Genomic DNA, 15,115 nt, shown 5'->3' on the forward strand with positions numbered 1-15,115 from the left:
GTTATATCTTGGATAAATGGCTCATTTTCGACCTTCACCAGCAGCTACAAACTAAATATTAGCACATTTCTTAACTGCAAAGCGACAACATCAGATCACTTGGTTTTAAATTTTACAGCCACAAAATAGTTTTAAATGTGTAACTAAAATTTACTGTTGTAAAACTTTGACAAGAAGTTCACAAAGCAAACACACACATTATATCAAATTCAGTTTCTCTCCAAATATAAAACCTGACTGTCTCATCACTCATGTAACTGAGGGAGATTAAATGAATTCTTCTGAGATGAGGAAAATGTTATAATCTTTATTCTCACACAGTATTTGGGTCATATCAACAATAGCAGATCTTTTCAAGAGCATGCTTAAAAACACCCCATATGGAGCAAAAAACGGACACTTTCATTCAACAAAAGCTATTAAATATAATTTACAGGGGAGTGAAATCTTCCACCGAAGACAATGATCAAAACACAAGTCGAAAACTTGTCTTCCTTGATATGATATAGACAGTGAATTCAAACTCATGAACTATAACTTCTCCATGGTCCCAAATTAACTTATGAAACTTTATATATATATACAAAAATGGGCTACACAGACCAGCAATGTTAGAAACTATTGTCAGGATGTAAGAAATCAACCAACAAAATAAACAAAATACCCTATGTAGAAATGCAGCTCACTGTGTACTTTAACTAATGAAGGACTGACTGTATTGCACTATCGTGATTTCTACTGTTTAAAATGACTATAAAGTGTGTTACAACATATTCCTCGTGTCCTCCCTTTTAACGTGATCGAGCGTCTTGTCGTGGCACTTGCTTTTTTTGTTCTGGTGAGTTTTCACATGTTTTGCCAAGTGGTCACTCCTCATGAACCTCTTGCAGCAGTCCGGGCAAACAAAGCGCTTCTCCCCCGTGTGAGTCCTCAGGTGTCTCTGCAGCTCATCCGACCTGGTGAAACTCTTGCCACAGAACAGCCAGTTGCACACAAACGGCCGCTCTCCAGAGTGCCACCTCAGGTGCGCTTTGAGGTGAGAAGTTTTCCCATAAACTTTCCCGCAACCCGGTATGTGACAAATGTGCTGTTTCTTCTTCCCAGGCTCGTCGCTGGACGTCGAGGACTGGCAGTTCGGACACCTGCATCTCCTGCACCGCCGCGCAGTTGCGAGAGGGGACTTTGTGTGCAGCAGAGCGGCGATTTGCGTCTGGTATTGCGCAAAGTCCGTATGTCCCAGAACTAAGCCCCTCTGCAGCTGGAAGCGATGGGGACCGAGGGAAGAAGAGTGGCTTACATGGTTCCCCTGCTGGAGGCTCCACCAAGGAATATCCTCCCCAGGGTTTGGGGACAACTGTCTCTGCTGCTGGTGCATAAGGCCGGAGGGTCCCGTGACAAAACTTGGCATCGCGGGCGGAATGGGAGTTCGGGGCTGCGTAACTGACGGCGGGGACGTAGGTGGGAGGGCAGGTGGACTGTAGAGACTGCATGGAGCAAGGTAACATCTTCACGGGGGAGAAGTCATAGGGGTACGAGGGGTCCGCCGGAGGGGTGAGGGGCAGTTCGTGGTGCGAGCTGAAGGAGCTCTGGATGTGCGCAGACAGCTGGGGCTTGGAGGATAGTCCGAAAGTGGAGTTGCTGGCCAGGCTGCTCTGTGGGTTTCCCTCGTTAGTCCACGGGTGAAATAAACGCGAAGGGGAGCCCAGAGTTGGGTCGTAAGGGACCTGGAGAAAATCTGTGGGGTTTGATCCGTGGTGATGCCCGATCCGGTTACAAGTGGCAGCCAGGAGAGCCAGCGGAGAGTGCTTACAGTTCTCTGGAGAAGAGTTTGGAGTGCGATCCTGGACAATCGACACACACATTTTTCATATTAAAATCATAACTCAACACATTTTCTAATGTAAAAACACACATGCAGAATGTGCTACGGTTCGTTACTCTACCAAACGCTGAGATGGTTTGTCTTAAATAGTTTGAATTTCATCTGCACTAAGTCGATCCTGTAGCTTGAATCGTGATGATGTGACATAAAAGTTGACGTTATGTCGCAGCAGGAATCATTTAGTCATTAAATCATATGACAATGAGCCATCAAAGCAGCTCGACCATTATCTTTAATACATACGAGACTCGTAATCCAAACGTAAATCGACGCCGACGAGTAAGTTTACAAGTTATTAAACTCGTCAAAGTAAACAGAAACTTGGGCACAAACCTGAAGAAAAGCCTGAAGTGTTTCATTCCGCAGTACAGCCACTGCTGCCATGGTAAACGTCCTCCTCCCTCTCGATGAAATCAAATAAAAATAAAAGCGCTAATTTAGATAAATATGTGCATTCGCAGTAAAATATCTTGTCGAGCAGGTCTTCACTCTTCAGTGCTTCCTCTCTCCGAGATATCCTTGGTCTATCTGAAGAGTGAGGGATCACTTCTTAGAATTTGATAAGGACTTTGGTGGGCCGCCAGCCAGTCAGAAATAAGATTTATTACTTTGAAGTTTGCCGCTGCCCAATCATCAAAGAATAGCGGCTCTTTGAGAGGGGAAAGCAAATCCTTTGAATCCACAAAGCTCCTATGGTGTGTTTGTTGGTCTGGATAAAGGAGCTGATTATTAGGGGGGATGGGAAGGGAGGAGATAAAGGCGGGACAATTAATGAAGTAATCACTATGTGGGAAATGTATATACACAAATAATTGGATTTTCTTGATCAAAGACCCCCATGCCGCCTGGAGACCCCGGTATTGGATGCTGTAGTCATCTGATCCTCTTTTTGTAATTAAGGATTTGTAGCAGAACCCTATGTGACAATGTGACATTGTTATCTCTGGAGATCTCCAAGAGCGTTGCCTCACTGCTTGATGGAGGAAAAGAGACCAAATCAAGTGACTCAACACAAAGTTCTCATCTCTGAAGAATCTGCGTCTCTTTTACATTTCTAATTTGAATTAAATTTTCTTTGTTGTGCCTTTGAACTACAACAGGGCATTAAACACTTAATTATGCCCTGTCTGAATTATTCAAATACTTATTTCTCCTTCACCAATTTCAATCGGTTGTTTTATCAGAACCTTACTCCTCATTTAGATTTGGATTTTTCTCTCTTTGTTGAGCATTAAAATTTACACTCTGTCAAGCTGTAAGAGCTGGAGGAAAGAAAATCCAGCAGCTAATTCAAGTTACTGTTACTTAACATGTCACACATAGGGGAAACCTGTGTTTTAAATCAGGTGACAACAGCAGCACTTCAAATAGTGATGTATCAATTATGTTTCCTTATAAACTTGTCATGTCAATATGTCTGGGGAGGAAGTTCACATTCAGGATCTCATGCACTGCAGAATCCAAATCAAACACAGGTATTTGTACTGCAAGGGAACTTTTGAACAAAGGCTAAACTGACATATCATATTTTGTCTTTTATTTATTTTTTTTTGTTTCAGAGTATTTAATGGGGGCAAAAGTATGCAGTTTTCTTAAGATAATATCCAAACTTTTGTGGCAGAGCAGTTGAAATGGAAGTTGTAGTTTTCTATATCAACTCTCTGATCTTTATCTGGCTTCCCTGCAGAAACAATCACTGTCCTCTCAACTAGTTTGGAGCGGCAGATTTTGAATTAGATCTGTTCCTTTGAAGGGATTAATGTTCCCAGTCCTCTCCCACGGCTTTATACACAGTCATGAGGGAAAGGGGGAGTCCTGCTGGGCTGCACTGGAGCCATGTTTAACTACAAAACTGGCTACAGGAGTGGTGTAGTCACACCGTTGACTGATAAAAAAAACCCAGTGGAGATTAACCTTGTTTACATCAAGTTACGGCAACTGCTGGTGATGAGGCTTACAGAGTTTAGCTCATAAAAAATGGGCAGAAAACAGGAAGGTCACTGCTTTGAATTCTGAGCCAAATTAAATATGTTGTTTACACACGAGTGTGTGTGCATTTGTAGCTCGTTTACACCTATATGTGACTGAAAATCACCCACAGAGGTCCATGTTATAAATGGATATGTATTAATACCACTTTTTAATTAGCCACCCTTTACAAACAGGTTATAAGTTAAAGCTAATTACTTTACAAATAATTAATATGTAATTTTCTAAACCTATGTAGATCAATTAGAAGCCAATAATAAAAACAACTCTGGGGTCATCAAGTCATGAAAAATCACTTTTGAGTAGAGAGTTATTTTTGAGTTAACACTTAATTAATTATTAACATACTACAGACTTGATGGCTTGGTAGAAACTGAAAAAACCCATAAGTATTTATTTTGACCAACATTAAATTATTAACAAACATGAAAGATAAACACCAGCGAAAGGGAGTTTTCCACATTCTGGCAACACAAAACCTGTTCTTATTAATTCTAACTAATCTACAAAGCAACATTAAATGATTCATCTACCATTAACAAAGCTATTAGTTATTATTTGTGAATTGTACATTGGTAGTGTACACACATTCACTTTGTGCATTTTGGTATTCAACAATTTTGACAGAAAGGAGCTCAAAACAGGTGAAATGATTCAGTCAGAAGCCAGAACATGTTTTGGGCTGCCAAGCTGTGAAAAAAATACCTGCAACAGGGATTTTTCACAACCTGTCAACCCCAGAGTTGTTCTCATTAACTGCTTATAACTGATTTATAAAGCATAAGTAAATTATTTATCAACAATTTATACTCCCCTTGTAAAGGATGTCTTACCAGAAATATTTCTTCTGAATTGTACTTTACTGTAGTAGTAACAGTAGTATTTAAGGCTTTTGATACAAAGATGAAGAGGTGAAAAAATAATTAGAAAATGACCAAATGTAAACTCAGTTACTAACTGAACTCAGTAACTGAGTCAGAGTTACCAGCCACCTCAGACGTCACAGTGGTTAACATTTTTATAGTCTACTCAAAAAGTTTGTATCTGCACAGCAAAGTGCTGTCAGTTAGTTTCTGCTTCTAGGTTTAAATGTCAGATAAATGTCAAATGTTGTAATCTGCTCTCTTACGTCAAACCAGACAACTGTTAAAGTAAAGGGAGAATTCCACCCTAAAACAGAATTATTTTCACCATGAGTCTGAGCACCAGCAATGAGTTGTGGACATCAAACTAGGAAATGTTAAATTCTGATTTTGGGTGGATTTTCACTTAAAGCAGCTTTACATGTGAGCTGTCATGCTATGCACAGCAAATTTCAGCCATATGTGACAACTGCATGAATTTTGTGAACCATCGGCATTACCAAATTATTGGTATCTTCCTTTGAGATACTCGGTTCAGCTCTAAATGCAAGTTCTTACATTTTAATGCATCTCAATGGGACTCCAGCTGAGGGATGGATTTGGCTGAGCAGGACTTTGATATAGTTTGTAAGAAATTCATAACTGTGTGCTTGACACAATGTCCAGTCCTTGAGGTAATTTACTTGCTCCAAACCTTTACCGTCTTACAGACATGCCTCATGTTTTACAGGGTCACCTCAGCGGTGGTTTGGCTAAAAGAAAAATTTCCTCTGGCATTTGATGGGAAAATTAACTTGGAGGAACCCCCACTGCAACAGTTTTCTGTCTGTATGCTCAAAGGTTTGAACATGGTATCAGTCAGTACCATCTGCATATTTCATAAAAAGTTCTTAAAAGCATAAAGCAGAGACGATCAACAGAAACACTGTTGGGAGGTACAGACGTGTATGAAGCTGCATTTAGGGACTGGCATAAGAAGATACAATCTTTCAGTGGTTACAAGACTCAAATCTCTCAGATACAACATCTGTTGTATCTAAATGGCAGGAAACTGAAGCTAAATCTAAGAAAAACAATGAGATGAAGAAGTCAAAAATCTGGATTTCTGAGTTTAAACAACATGAACATCTTTCTAAAAAGTTCAACATGTCATTTTTGTTAAGGTTACTCAAGGCAAAATCATTAATTCTCAGGTGGCGCTTGTTATTTTCATATTGCCATTAGTTTTGTGTGTGATGTGCAAATGACACCAGACAATTAAGAAATGTTGTGTTGTAACTCTGTTGTGTGTTGTCGCAAAAAAGACACACAAGTCTGATCAAAGAATCAACCCATGATTCTTCACCATAGTAGTGCTTTTAAGCTGGGTAAAGTATATTCTTCTATTTATCACAATTTGCAAAGTTTTGCGGAAGATTAGGAAAAATACACTGCTAATCAAAAGCGTAGTGGTTTAAATACATTTACTTGACTCATATAAAACAGCACTTTACTATAAATAGATTTTTTTTTTAAATTACAATAAATGTCAAATGTGTTGTTGAGATACAGTTTGTTTTGGTCCAGTTCAGTGATGAAGACAGAAATCTGCAAAAGAGAGAGAAAACTACAGTGAAATCCAAATTTTGAAGCACAAAATTTCATTTGCATTCTTCAAATTTTACTTTATGTCACTTAACCCGAATGGTGTATGAACTTACTGTACTGACCCCTGATAGATATGAGAGAATGGAGCTGCATGTGATTTTGACATTTTGAGTGAACTGACAGTGAGCTCTGTGGATTTGACAGAGTCGAGGGGGCAATGCCACAACACCAACCCTTTTTAACTTTCAATATTCTCTGGACAGTTGGAGCGAAAACAGGTTCCACATCTGTCTCATACGAGAGATATCAGAGACTTGGGATGAGGGTAGGTGGGGGAGAAGGTGGGGGTGCATGTGTGAGAGTGAGAGTGAGTTCGAGTGGGTGGGAGAGGGAGGGAGAGGGGAGAGACGCTTGAGGCTACTGGGTACTTGAGCCGCTATAATGGTGTCTCGTATGAGAAAACATCTGTGAATTTCCTCAGTGATCTACAACAAAGTATAACTCAGAGCAGTCACTCAGCAGACCTTTGAAGTTGCTGTCTGACAGAAAGCTGCCATTGTTCGCAGCCCCCAACACACAGAAACTCCAACTTTGGTCTCACTAATTTTCCCTGCAATGCGATACAACTCTTTTTTTTCCCCCTCTCTCGCTCTCTCTCTCTCTCTTTCCCGAGCCTATGAAGCTGGGGACCTCTGCATATTCAAGAGCAAAGAGCAAAGTCTTGGCAATGTGCAGGGTTGGCCTGGGGTCACGTAAGGCGGGGCAGGTCATTTTACCTTCCCTCAGCCCACCCTGGATGCGTTAATCCAGCCTTAAAGAGGGAAACGCTCCCCCTTTATGATGATGTACAAGGTTACAGCCTGTAGTGCTCTCCCGGGAAAAATAATAATAAAAAGACATCAGTTATTACACTGCCATGCCATGGACAAAAGATCCTTAGATAATCAAGTGTTGTCAGCTCTTAATTGTAAATTACAATTGAAAAATTGTAAATTACATCTTCAAACAGACTTCCATTTTAGTGACTGCTTTCCAGGTCTTACTGCTCTGGAGGAATTGAGCAAAGCACTAAGAACAGCTACATGCTTCTAGCAGCTTTTGGTACACTAAAGTCATTGTGAAAACTGCACTCAGTAGTTTGTAGTTTCAAAAAACACACAACAGGAAGGACACGAACACAGGAAGGACTACAAATATTTCCAAAATTGTATTTTTTGTAGGTTTTAACTTCAATCAGTTAAGGTTTGTAAACTTGTTTTAATATTACAAGAAGATTCCATGTTGCACAAGGCTAAATAATCAAGGAGAGGAAGTAAAACATAAAGAAGTAAAATAAACTGTATGCACCTTTATACACACCACGATATGAACAATATGTAAAATACTGGAAAAAATCACCTACATGTACCTTTAAGATACCCCCCTCTGAAAGACTCTGTTATTGTACAAGTATAGTCATACACTGCCCATGCTGACCCACTTACTTAACTTAAATTAAGCTGGAAAAAACCTCTGTACTCAGACTCTTCTGTTGACAAGTATCTTCCGGGACATGTAAAGAAAATACTGCAGTTACACTCTGTAAAATAACAGTGTGGGGTCTCCATGCACAACTACACAGATAAGAGAAATATAAGAGCTGTTGGTCAGATTTTAAAACTGTTAAACCGCACAACGTTTTAATCTGACCTAAATCAAAAGGTTGTTTGGTTGAACACCAGGTGATTCGTCCCTGTGCCTCCTGGCAGTGGCAAAAAGACAAGCTTTCTGTTACGCATCCCAAACTGAAACAAGGCCGTGGTAATTCTCACACTGTTACCCGTCCAGCGTTTATTCAATGGCAGCTGGTCCCACCATCTGGGAAAGCAGTGCTGGGGCAAAACAAAACAGGTTACACCTTTGGCCATGCCAAGTCTGCTAGTGCCCCAGTCCGTCTACAAACTGAGAGAGGCTAATCACAATTTCACGCTCTGATTTGTCAAATCCCATTCCAGCACCGGAGGCACCAAGAAAACTTTTAAGTCAATAAATTTCATGGCGTACAGGATAACAGCTTTTCCATACTGTTTCTATTGTTCTATGTAAGCCTTTTCTAGCTTTATCCCTCTCTGCAGTGGGAGGAAACAGAATGGTTACATGTCTCCCCTGCAAATGAAAAGGAAGCTGTAATTTTGACCAAAACATTCAGTCACCTCTAAGATTAGCAGCCGGGAACAAAGTCTCATCTCCTCATGCATGCATTTTATATTCATGCAAATGTTAAACAACAAAACAGTGCATAGAGCGCCCTCAACAAACTGCAGGTGTGAGGAAGCTGAAACAAAGGCCACTGTAACCCTAATGGCATCCCTTGTCATTAACAGACCTTTGATGTATGTACTCAACAGACTCTTTTATCTCCTCCTTCCTCTATGCCTCTTACTCGCTCTGTCTCCACCCGGCTCAACCAGTTTCTTTATTAATGCCGTCTTTAGGGAATGTGCTTTTGCTCAGAGCCCTCAACACACATCTGACATCTGTTTGACGCTCATGTATGTCGCTTTCTTTGGCACCAATCATTAGCCAGCAAAGAGCATCACAATGCTGAGTATGTAGCTATTTTAGGGTGTCTGTTCATCCTCTGCCCTTGAAGTTTGTGGGAACAAAAACTATTAAGGAACAAGACTTGACATTAATTCTTTGGTTATGCAAAACACTGTGGTATGCAATCATAATATGGTGTGATATACTCTACTGTGGTGAAAATGTGACACATCTGGATTTCAAAAGCACGTAAACTGCATTAAAATAGTATTTGAAAAGGCTGCAGATGAAATACTGGTATTCAAACTCTCTCTTTGAACTCAAAGGATATAGAAACAGGACAATGTTGGCCTAATCGCATGCACTCTTTGAAGTGAGACATCACTATTAGGTGAAAAGGTAAGTATACTTCTTTAGAAAATAAAAGCTTTTCATCATTTGTTAAGGCTGCGGCTCGAGCGATTTTCATAAAGGTGGTTAAAACTTTGGATAACAGTGTTTGGGGCTGCCTTGGATGTAGCTCTAATGAAAGTGCAGCACATGAAGCAAATAGCTAAAACGGCAAGAATAACACCAGCAGTAACGCTAGCCACATTAAAGCAGTCCTCTCCAGCGCACCAGATGTTGTCAGATTTAATGAGGAAAAACAAGAGCGAGCTGGATTTACAGAGACGCATTAAAGAAAACACAGGTGTCAGGCCTCGAATGCCGAGTTGACACAGCCTCTGTCCCTCAGCACCCTGACCATAGACCTGTAAGACAACCAAGCAGTCCAAGCAAACACAGGAGCATCAATTCATTAGGTCAGAACATCTTCCATGAGAGTGATGACAGTATTTCATAACATTTTCCTTTTGCAACACATAATCAGCTAACCAAGGCAATTACGTACACACCTCCGCTCACCTCCTCTCATATGCTAAAGCAGGCAATCAGCCAGGGAGTTAATTTGGCAGAGAAAAACAGGGGAAGAAACACCCACTCTGGCACATTTGTCACCACAGTCCAACCTTGTTATTCAAACTAGTGAGCCTATTTGAAATTCCTCTCTGTGGTAAAACAGGGCCAAAATAATCAAGGGAGCATGATCACACTTAATTGATTCAGTGTACTTTTAAGATGCACTACAGGGTGCTGGGGTGACCTATTTCAGGCTGCTCTTCAGAGGAACCAACTATCCCAGCAAGGGAGTAATGCACAACGAGGATTTTAATTATTGCAGGGTCTGTGGCTAAGACCGGAGGTGAAATGCTTCTGAACTAACTGTGACACCACATTATAACACTGCCAGGGGTCTGGGGTATTACTTTTGAATTTTTCTGTAGAGAAACATATGACGATTAATTGAAAAGACCGGGGCTTTATTACTGATGCAGCTTAAATTATGTGAGCTAATTTGATCATGGAATCAGCTGATTTCTATTTTGTCTTTTTCATTTAATTAAATATTGTCTGTCACTGAGTGTTACAATCTAACTAAGTACATTGACCCAAGTACTGTATCTCTAATCCAGTTACAGGATACTCAACTTGAATATTTCCAAGTCATGCAACTTAATACTTCTGCTTCATTACATCTCCTGAGATAAATATTGTACTTTTTAGGTCCAACACATTTATTTAACAAATATAGTCACTAGTTACTTTGTAGATGAAGTTATTATGAACAAATCTATGATGATACAATGCATTGTTATAGAGTAAACCATCCAACAGTATAAGTTAATAAACATTAATGCATCACTTACAATAACCCAATAATGTAATAAGTAGATAATAATTTAAGAATGACAGGAACCATCTTCTGTATAAAAAAAAGTACTTAAAATACATTTTAATACTTATGAACATTTACTCTACTTTGACTTGTAATGGAGTATTTTTTTTATTCATGTACTGTTTCTATTTACTTAAGTAAAGAGTCTGAAAACTTCACTGCTGTGAGGAGGTTGTGTAGCATCTCAGGCTATTTAGATTAATCATATGACCACTTTTATCACTATGGTTGTTCAAAACTACAAACAGCGTAGTTATGTTTGGAAGATAACTGGTTTAAAATCATAGTGTTGATTTAAACTGGTGGTTTTAAACAATCTATCATCTTAAATTTCACTCATACAGTGTTTTAATTACATTCAATATTAGGCGTCTCCTACTGAAAAGCCCTATGTTGCACCTGATAAAGAGAAGGAAATGAAATGGATGACCACTGATGTTAAGTTGACGAGTCAGTCCTCACTGTCTCAACCCAAGTTTGACCTCCACAGTGGTGAGCAGTGGGATTTGATCAACACTTTGGGCCTCTTTAAACCCACCAGGATTACCGTAAACCTGAACCTAAGTGAAGCCGGTCTCGCTGTCTAGGCAGAGCTCTAATGTTTTCCCCGCTGAGTATAAGGAGGATGAGATCCTCAGTCATACCACCCTACTCTTCCTATTAAGATCAAAATCTCCTCTCAGGCCCTCGGGTGTCAACAAAGGGAGATGCAGTAAATGATATGCAAATTGAAAAGAAAAAAAAAAAGCTCTACAAATCAACTCGCCAGCCCTGCATTTCCGACACTTCACATCTTAAAAGAAAATTCCTGTATTTAGGGTGAAATTCAAAGTGAGGTCTAACTCTGCCTCTGTGAGGCTATATGTGGTGATTCCAGCACTCAGACAGCACAAAGCCCCTCTAACTACAGGCAGCGCGCTGTGGGAGAACTCGTCAGGAGAGTTTTTGGGTTTCAGAAGGATTTGTCTCTGGATCCGACTTAGACAATAGACATAATGCTGGAAAATAGGCAGATGTTTCTGAGTCAGGTTAACACCAATGAAGTTAGACACACACTGCAAGATGAAGGGAACCTTATTATGAATGTAGAGCAGTGCTTTAATGAGGAGTCAGTTAATCCATTTGTAAATCAACAGAAACTAATAAATGATCATTTTAATGAGCATGTCGTTTATCAGGTTACAACAACATCTACTGGTTTAAAAGCATGAGAATTTTCCTATTTTTCTTCAGTTCATATCATAATAAATTGAATATCATGGCTTTTTGTGACTGAAGAACAAAAATTATTTATTTATCTATAATAATCATTAATTGCAGGCCTTGTGTAGAACTTTGACATGAAAAAATTATTTAACTACAAATAGAGGTTCAGCATTTCAGTGTTGAATTGTGACACTGCAAAATGTGTTTTATTACGACTGTGTATTGTTTGTGTTACATGCACTGACAATTTATTTATTGATGCACCATCTGCAACATTTCACAGCTGTTTGTAAACTGGTTACTAATTCCTAGTTTGGCGAGGGATTCAAGACCCTGAAAAAGCCTCTAGAAAAATGACAGACACCATAATAATAATATTGTAAAACTGACCACATTGAGAAGCACAATAGATGTCTGGAGCCCCTCCTCTTGCAAAATGTAACATCTCTAGCTATTATCAAGCATTGTGACTATAAAGCCTCAGCAGAAGCAGAGAAGTTGTCGTGATTTATTACACAGGAAATGGCACAATCCTTAAAAAATGTTGTTATAATGTCACTGACGAGTAAGCCATAGCTTTCTGACCACTTTGGATTAACAGCTGAGGGCATTGCCTGCACAGGTCGCTTAATGTGCTCTGCTGCTACTTGCTCCACATACCACAGCACATCCAACACTGAGGATTGTTCTTTGGAGTGTCTGTCTACATGTCTGGTGCGTCTGTCTTACCGGTCGACATGGTTGTAAGGCTCAGCTCTGAGTGATGAGAGGCCCACTAGAAAGGGCGGGAGAGGGGGGCGGTCGTGTAGTCTTCCTCAGGGATTGACTCCACAGTTGACAGTAATTTGTAGTACTCATCTTCTCCATCCAGCACTTTGATTTGACTGTGATGTGAAAGAAGAAAAGAAATGTGGAGAGAAGTTACTGTGGATACAGATCAGTGATACCGAGTTTTCATGATGGGGTAAAACAGACATCTGGAAATAAAAACATTATTTATAGATGCAGCAAGCGATGAGGCATTCAGGCGTCCTCTTAAGCATACTGATCTGAACCAGGATGTCATTTATAGTACAAATACAAGTCAGACCTTCAACAATTAAAATTAGCATGCTGACAAAGCCCTAATATGTAACCCCCCTCTCTAATGACGCAGAGCAAAGCCTGTTATTTTCGGCTCTCCATTTACATTATAAGAAAACAACTCCATTTCTGGATTCTCCTATTCCACAAAGGGCCTGCTCTGTTTAGAGTTGCTGTAAGTAGGAAAGCAGTTATTTACCCAAGTTTTCTCGGCTTCCTCTTGCTCCCCTGGTAATCCAGAGTTCTCTGAGGAAAGGGCCAAGAGCACACAGTCAAAAGATGAGCAGAGAGTCATTAATTTTTAATTCAAAGTGATTTTGTGTTGAATGCAAGCAGATGCTGATAATATCAGAAGTCACAGCATAATTTTTTCTGATCAAAGGGCTCAAGTGAGTCTGATGAAGCATGCATCTTGCTCAGCTTTGATAAACCACATCAATTATTCACCGTGAAGGCAGACATCCTGACATGAAAGCAACAGATAAAGAGCATAAGCACATGTTCAAGACAAGAGGCAGAGAAGCGTGGGGGTGGGGCTCCAGGGTCTGGCACAGGTAGGTTTAATTGTATTATCATGTGGAACCAAAGTCAGACAAAGGCCTTTATCGGCACTTTGAACTCACATTTAGCTGGTTGTAGTACAGGCTGTCTTCAGGGCTGTTGAGCAGCTTGGGCTGCTGGCCCCGCCGGCGAGGAGTTCGCTGCTGCAGCTTCATCACTGGACCTGCAACAGAGGAAAAATGAGGGCAGTGATCCAACCATGTTAAAAAAAAAAAAGAAAAAACAACAAGCTCCAAAATGATACAGATGGTGACGACAGCAGCAGTAAACAGATTTCTGCCCTCGACTTTTTTAATCTGCAACCTTGTGTGACAAAGCGGCAACAACACATTTTTAAATTTACTTAGGTGAGATTATGTAATTTCACTGATGAGCTGACTCAATAACGGCTTAACATTACACCAATCCACACACATGGACCACAACCAATTATATCTCTCCTCACAGGTGCAGAGCAGAAGACATGTAAGTTTGCCAGACAACTACACTGAAGGAGACAGAGGTGAGACTGTGGTGTGTGGGTGCACTTCTGACTAAGCAACCCTTTTTTGACTTTTCTGTGACCAAAATACGCAAAAACCAGAGAAAAGTAATCCATGAATGAGCTTACACTGATGCTCCGATCAGATCTTGTCATGCCTTCATAGTAGAAACAATAGGCTCTACACTGGCTCTACAGGGTGTAGAGCCAGTTAACAAATAAAAGCATAACAGCTGTGACCATCCTGGCAAATAATGTGACTCGTTTCTATGGCAGAAAACTGTGTCTGAGAAACACCACATGCTGAGATGAGTAAAGAGAAAGATGCTACAATCATTTGCTTTCAATCCTGGAAAAGTTAACATTATGACTACAAAGTGATGGCACTAAAAAGTGGAGCAACATCTACATGTGTTGATAATCTCATTTATTATACCTCAATCGGTGTGGAATATTTCGTAAATATTGCATGGATGATTGATGGTGATTTTAAAACATGGAAACTAGTATTTGCCAGGGCCTGAGAGTAAATAAAATATTTTAATAACTGTGTGTATTAAATGAGACATTTCAATACACATAGGTTGAGTAGAAGAAATGTATTTCTTTTGAATGAATCTAACATTTGTTTCAGCAAGGAGTTAAATATTGATGTATCTTGCAACTGTGGTGCTGTTGTGGGAGGCTTGTCTCCTGAAGCAAGGTTTAATGAGCCTCGTTGAGAGTGGTTGTTTCCGTTTTTCAGTCTTTTAAAAGGTGAAGTTTTCCTGCTGAAGACAGTTTTCTGGACTACATGAACAAAAGATTAGCTTAACAGAATGGTGTGTTTTTGGAGTTAATTATTTGCCAGTATTCGAGGTCAGGGTCAGGTAGGTGGTTCTAATGTACTACTACTGAAATTAGTCAAGAGGATTTCTAGCCCTCTGTGTATAACACCCTTTTTACACCAAAATTAGCACAGACATCTGGATTTTTTAAGCGTGTGTAAACCTGCTAAAAAGGTGATCGACAAATTTGTGTGTGTTTTTTTTTCTAATGTGTATGTTTGACAGCATAGTGGCCAGTGAGCCCTCCTCCACTAGAATCAGGAGCTCTCTCACCTTGCTGACTGCCAACATTGCATCTTGCAGTGTTGCAGCAATAAATCTTCCTGCCCATGTATT

At 40.0% G+C, this 15,115-nt stretch overlaps 2 protein-coding genes across 3 annotated transcripts in view; both read right to left on the reverse strand.

Annotated features, from left to right (window-relative positions):
• Positions 1-293: 293 nt before the first annotated feature.
• On the reverse strand, positions 294-2,930 carry sp5a (Sp5 transcription factor a). The gene is given in 3 exon segments (XM_018684728.2): positions 294-1,426; positions 1,428-1,841; positions 2,216-2,930. Coding segments are annotated over 3 exon segments (1,128 nt in total). The 5' UTR covers positions 2,267-2,930; the 3' UTR covers positions 294-763.
• Positions 2,931-6,086: 3,156 nt separating this feature from the next.
• myo3b (myosin IIIB) overlaps positions 6,087-15,115 on the reverse strand; it is a 62,395-nt gene continuing 53,366 nt past the window's right edge. Inside the window, exons 33-36 of one of the 2 annotated variants that reach the window (XM_018684774.2) lie at positions 13,534-13,634; positions 13,110-13,156; positions 12,557-12,711; positions 6,087-6,321 (exon numbers count right to left, since the gene is read on the reverse strand). In XM_018684774.2, the coding sequence (XP_018540290.2) occupies positions 12,603-12,711; positions 13,110-13,156; positions 13,534-13,634 (257 nt within the window). In that variant the 3' untranslated portion in view covers positions 6,087-6,321; positions 12,557-12,602. Of the gene's footprint in view, positions 6,322-12,556; positions 12,712-13,109; positions 13,157-13,533; positions 13,635-15,115 lie in introns of those variants that run through there. The other variant, XM_051071405.1, reaches the window with a different exon arrangement.

This window comes from Lates calcarifer, linkage group LG1, assembly GCF_001640805.2.
Source record: "Lates calcarifer isolate ASB-BC8 linkage group LG1, TLL_Latcal_v3, whole genome shotgun sequence".
In the NCBI taxonomy this organism is placed as follows: domain Eukaryota; kingdom Metazoa; phylum Chordata; class Actinopteri; family Centropomidae; genus Lates; species Lates calcarifer.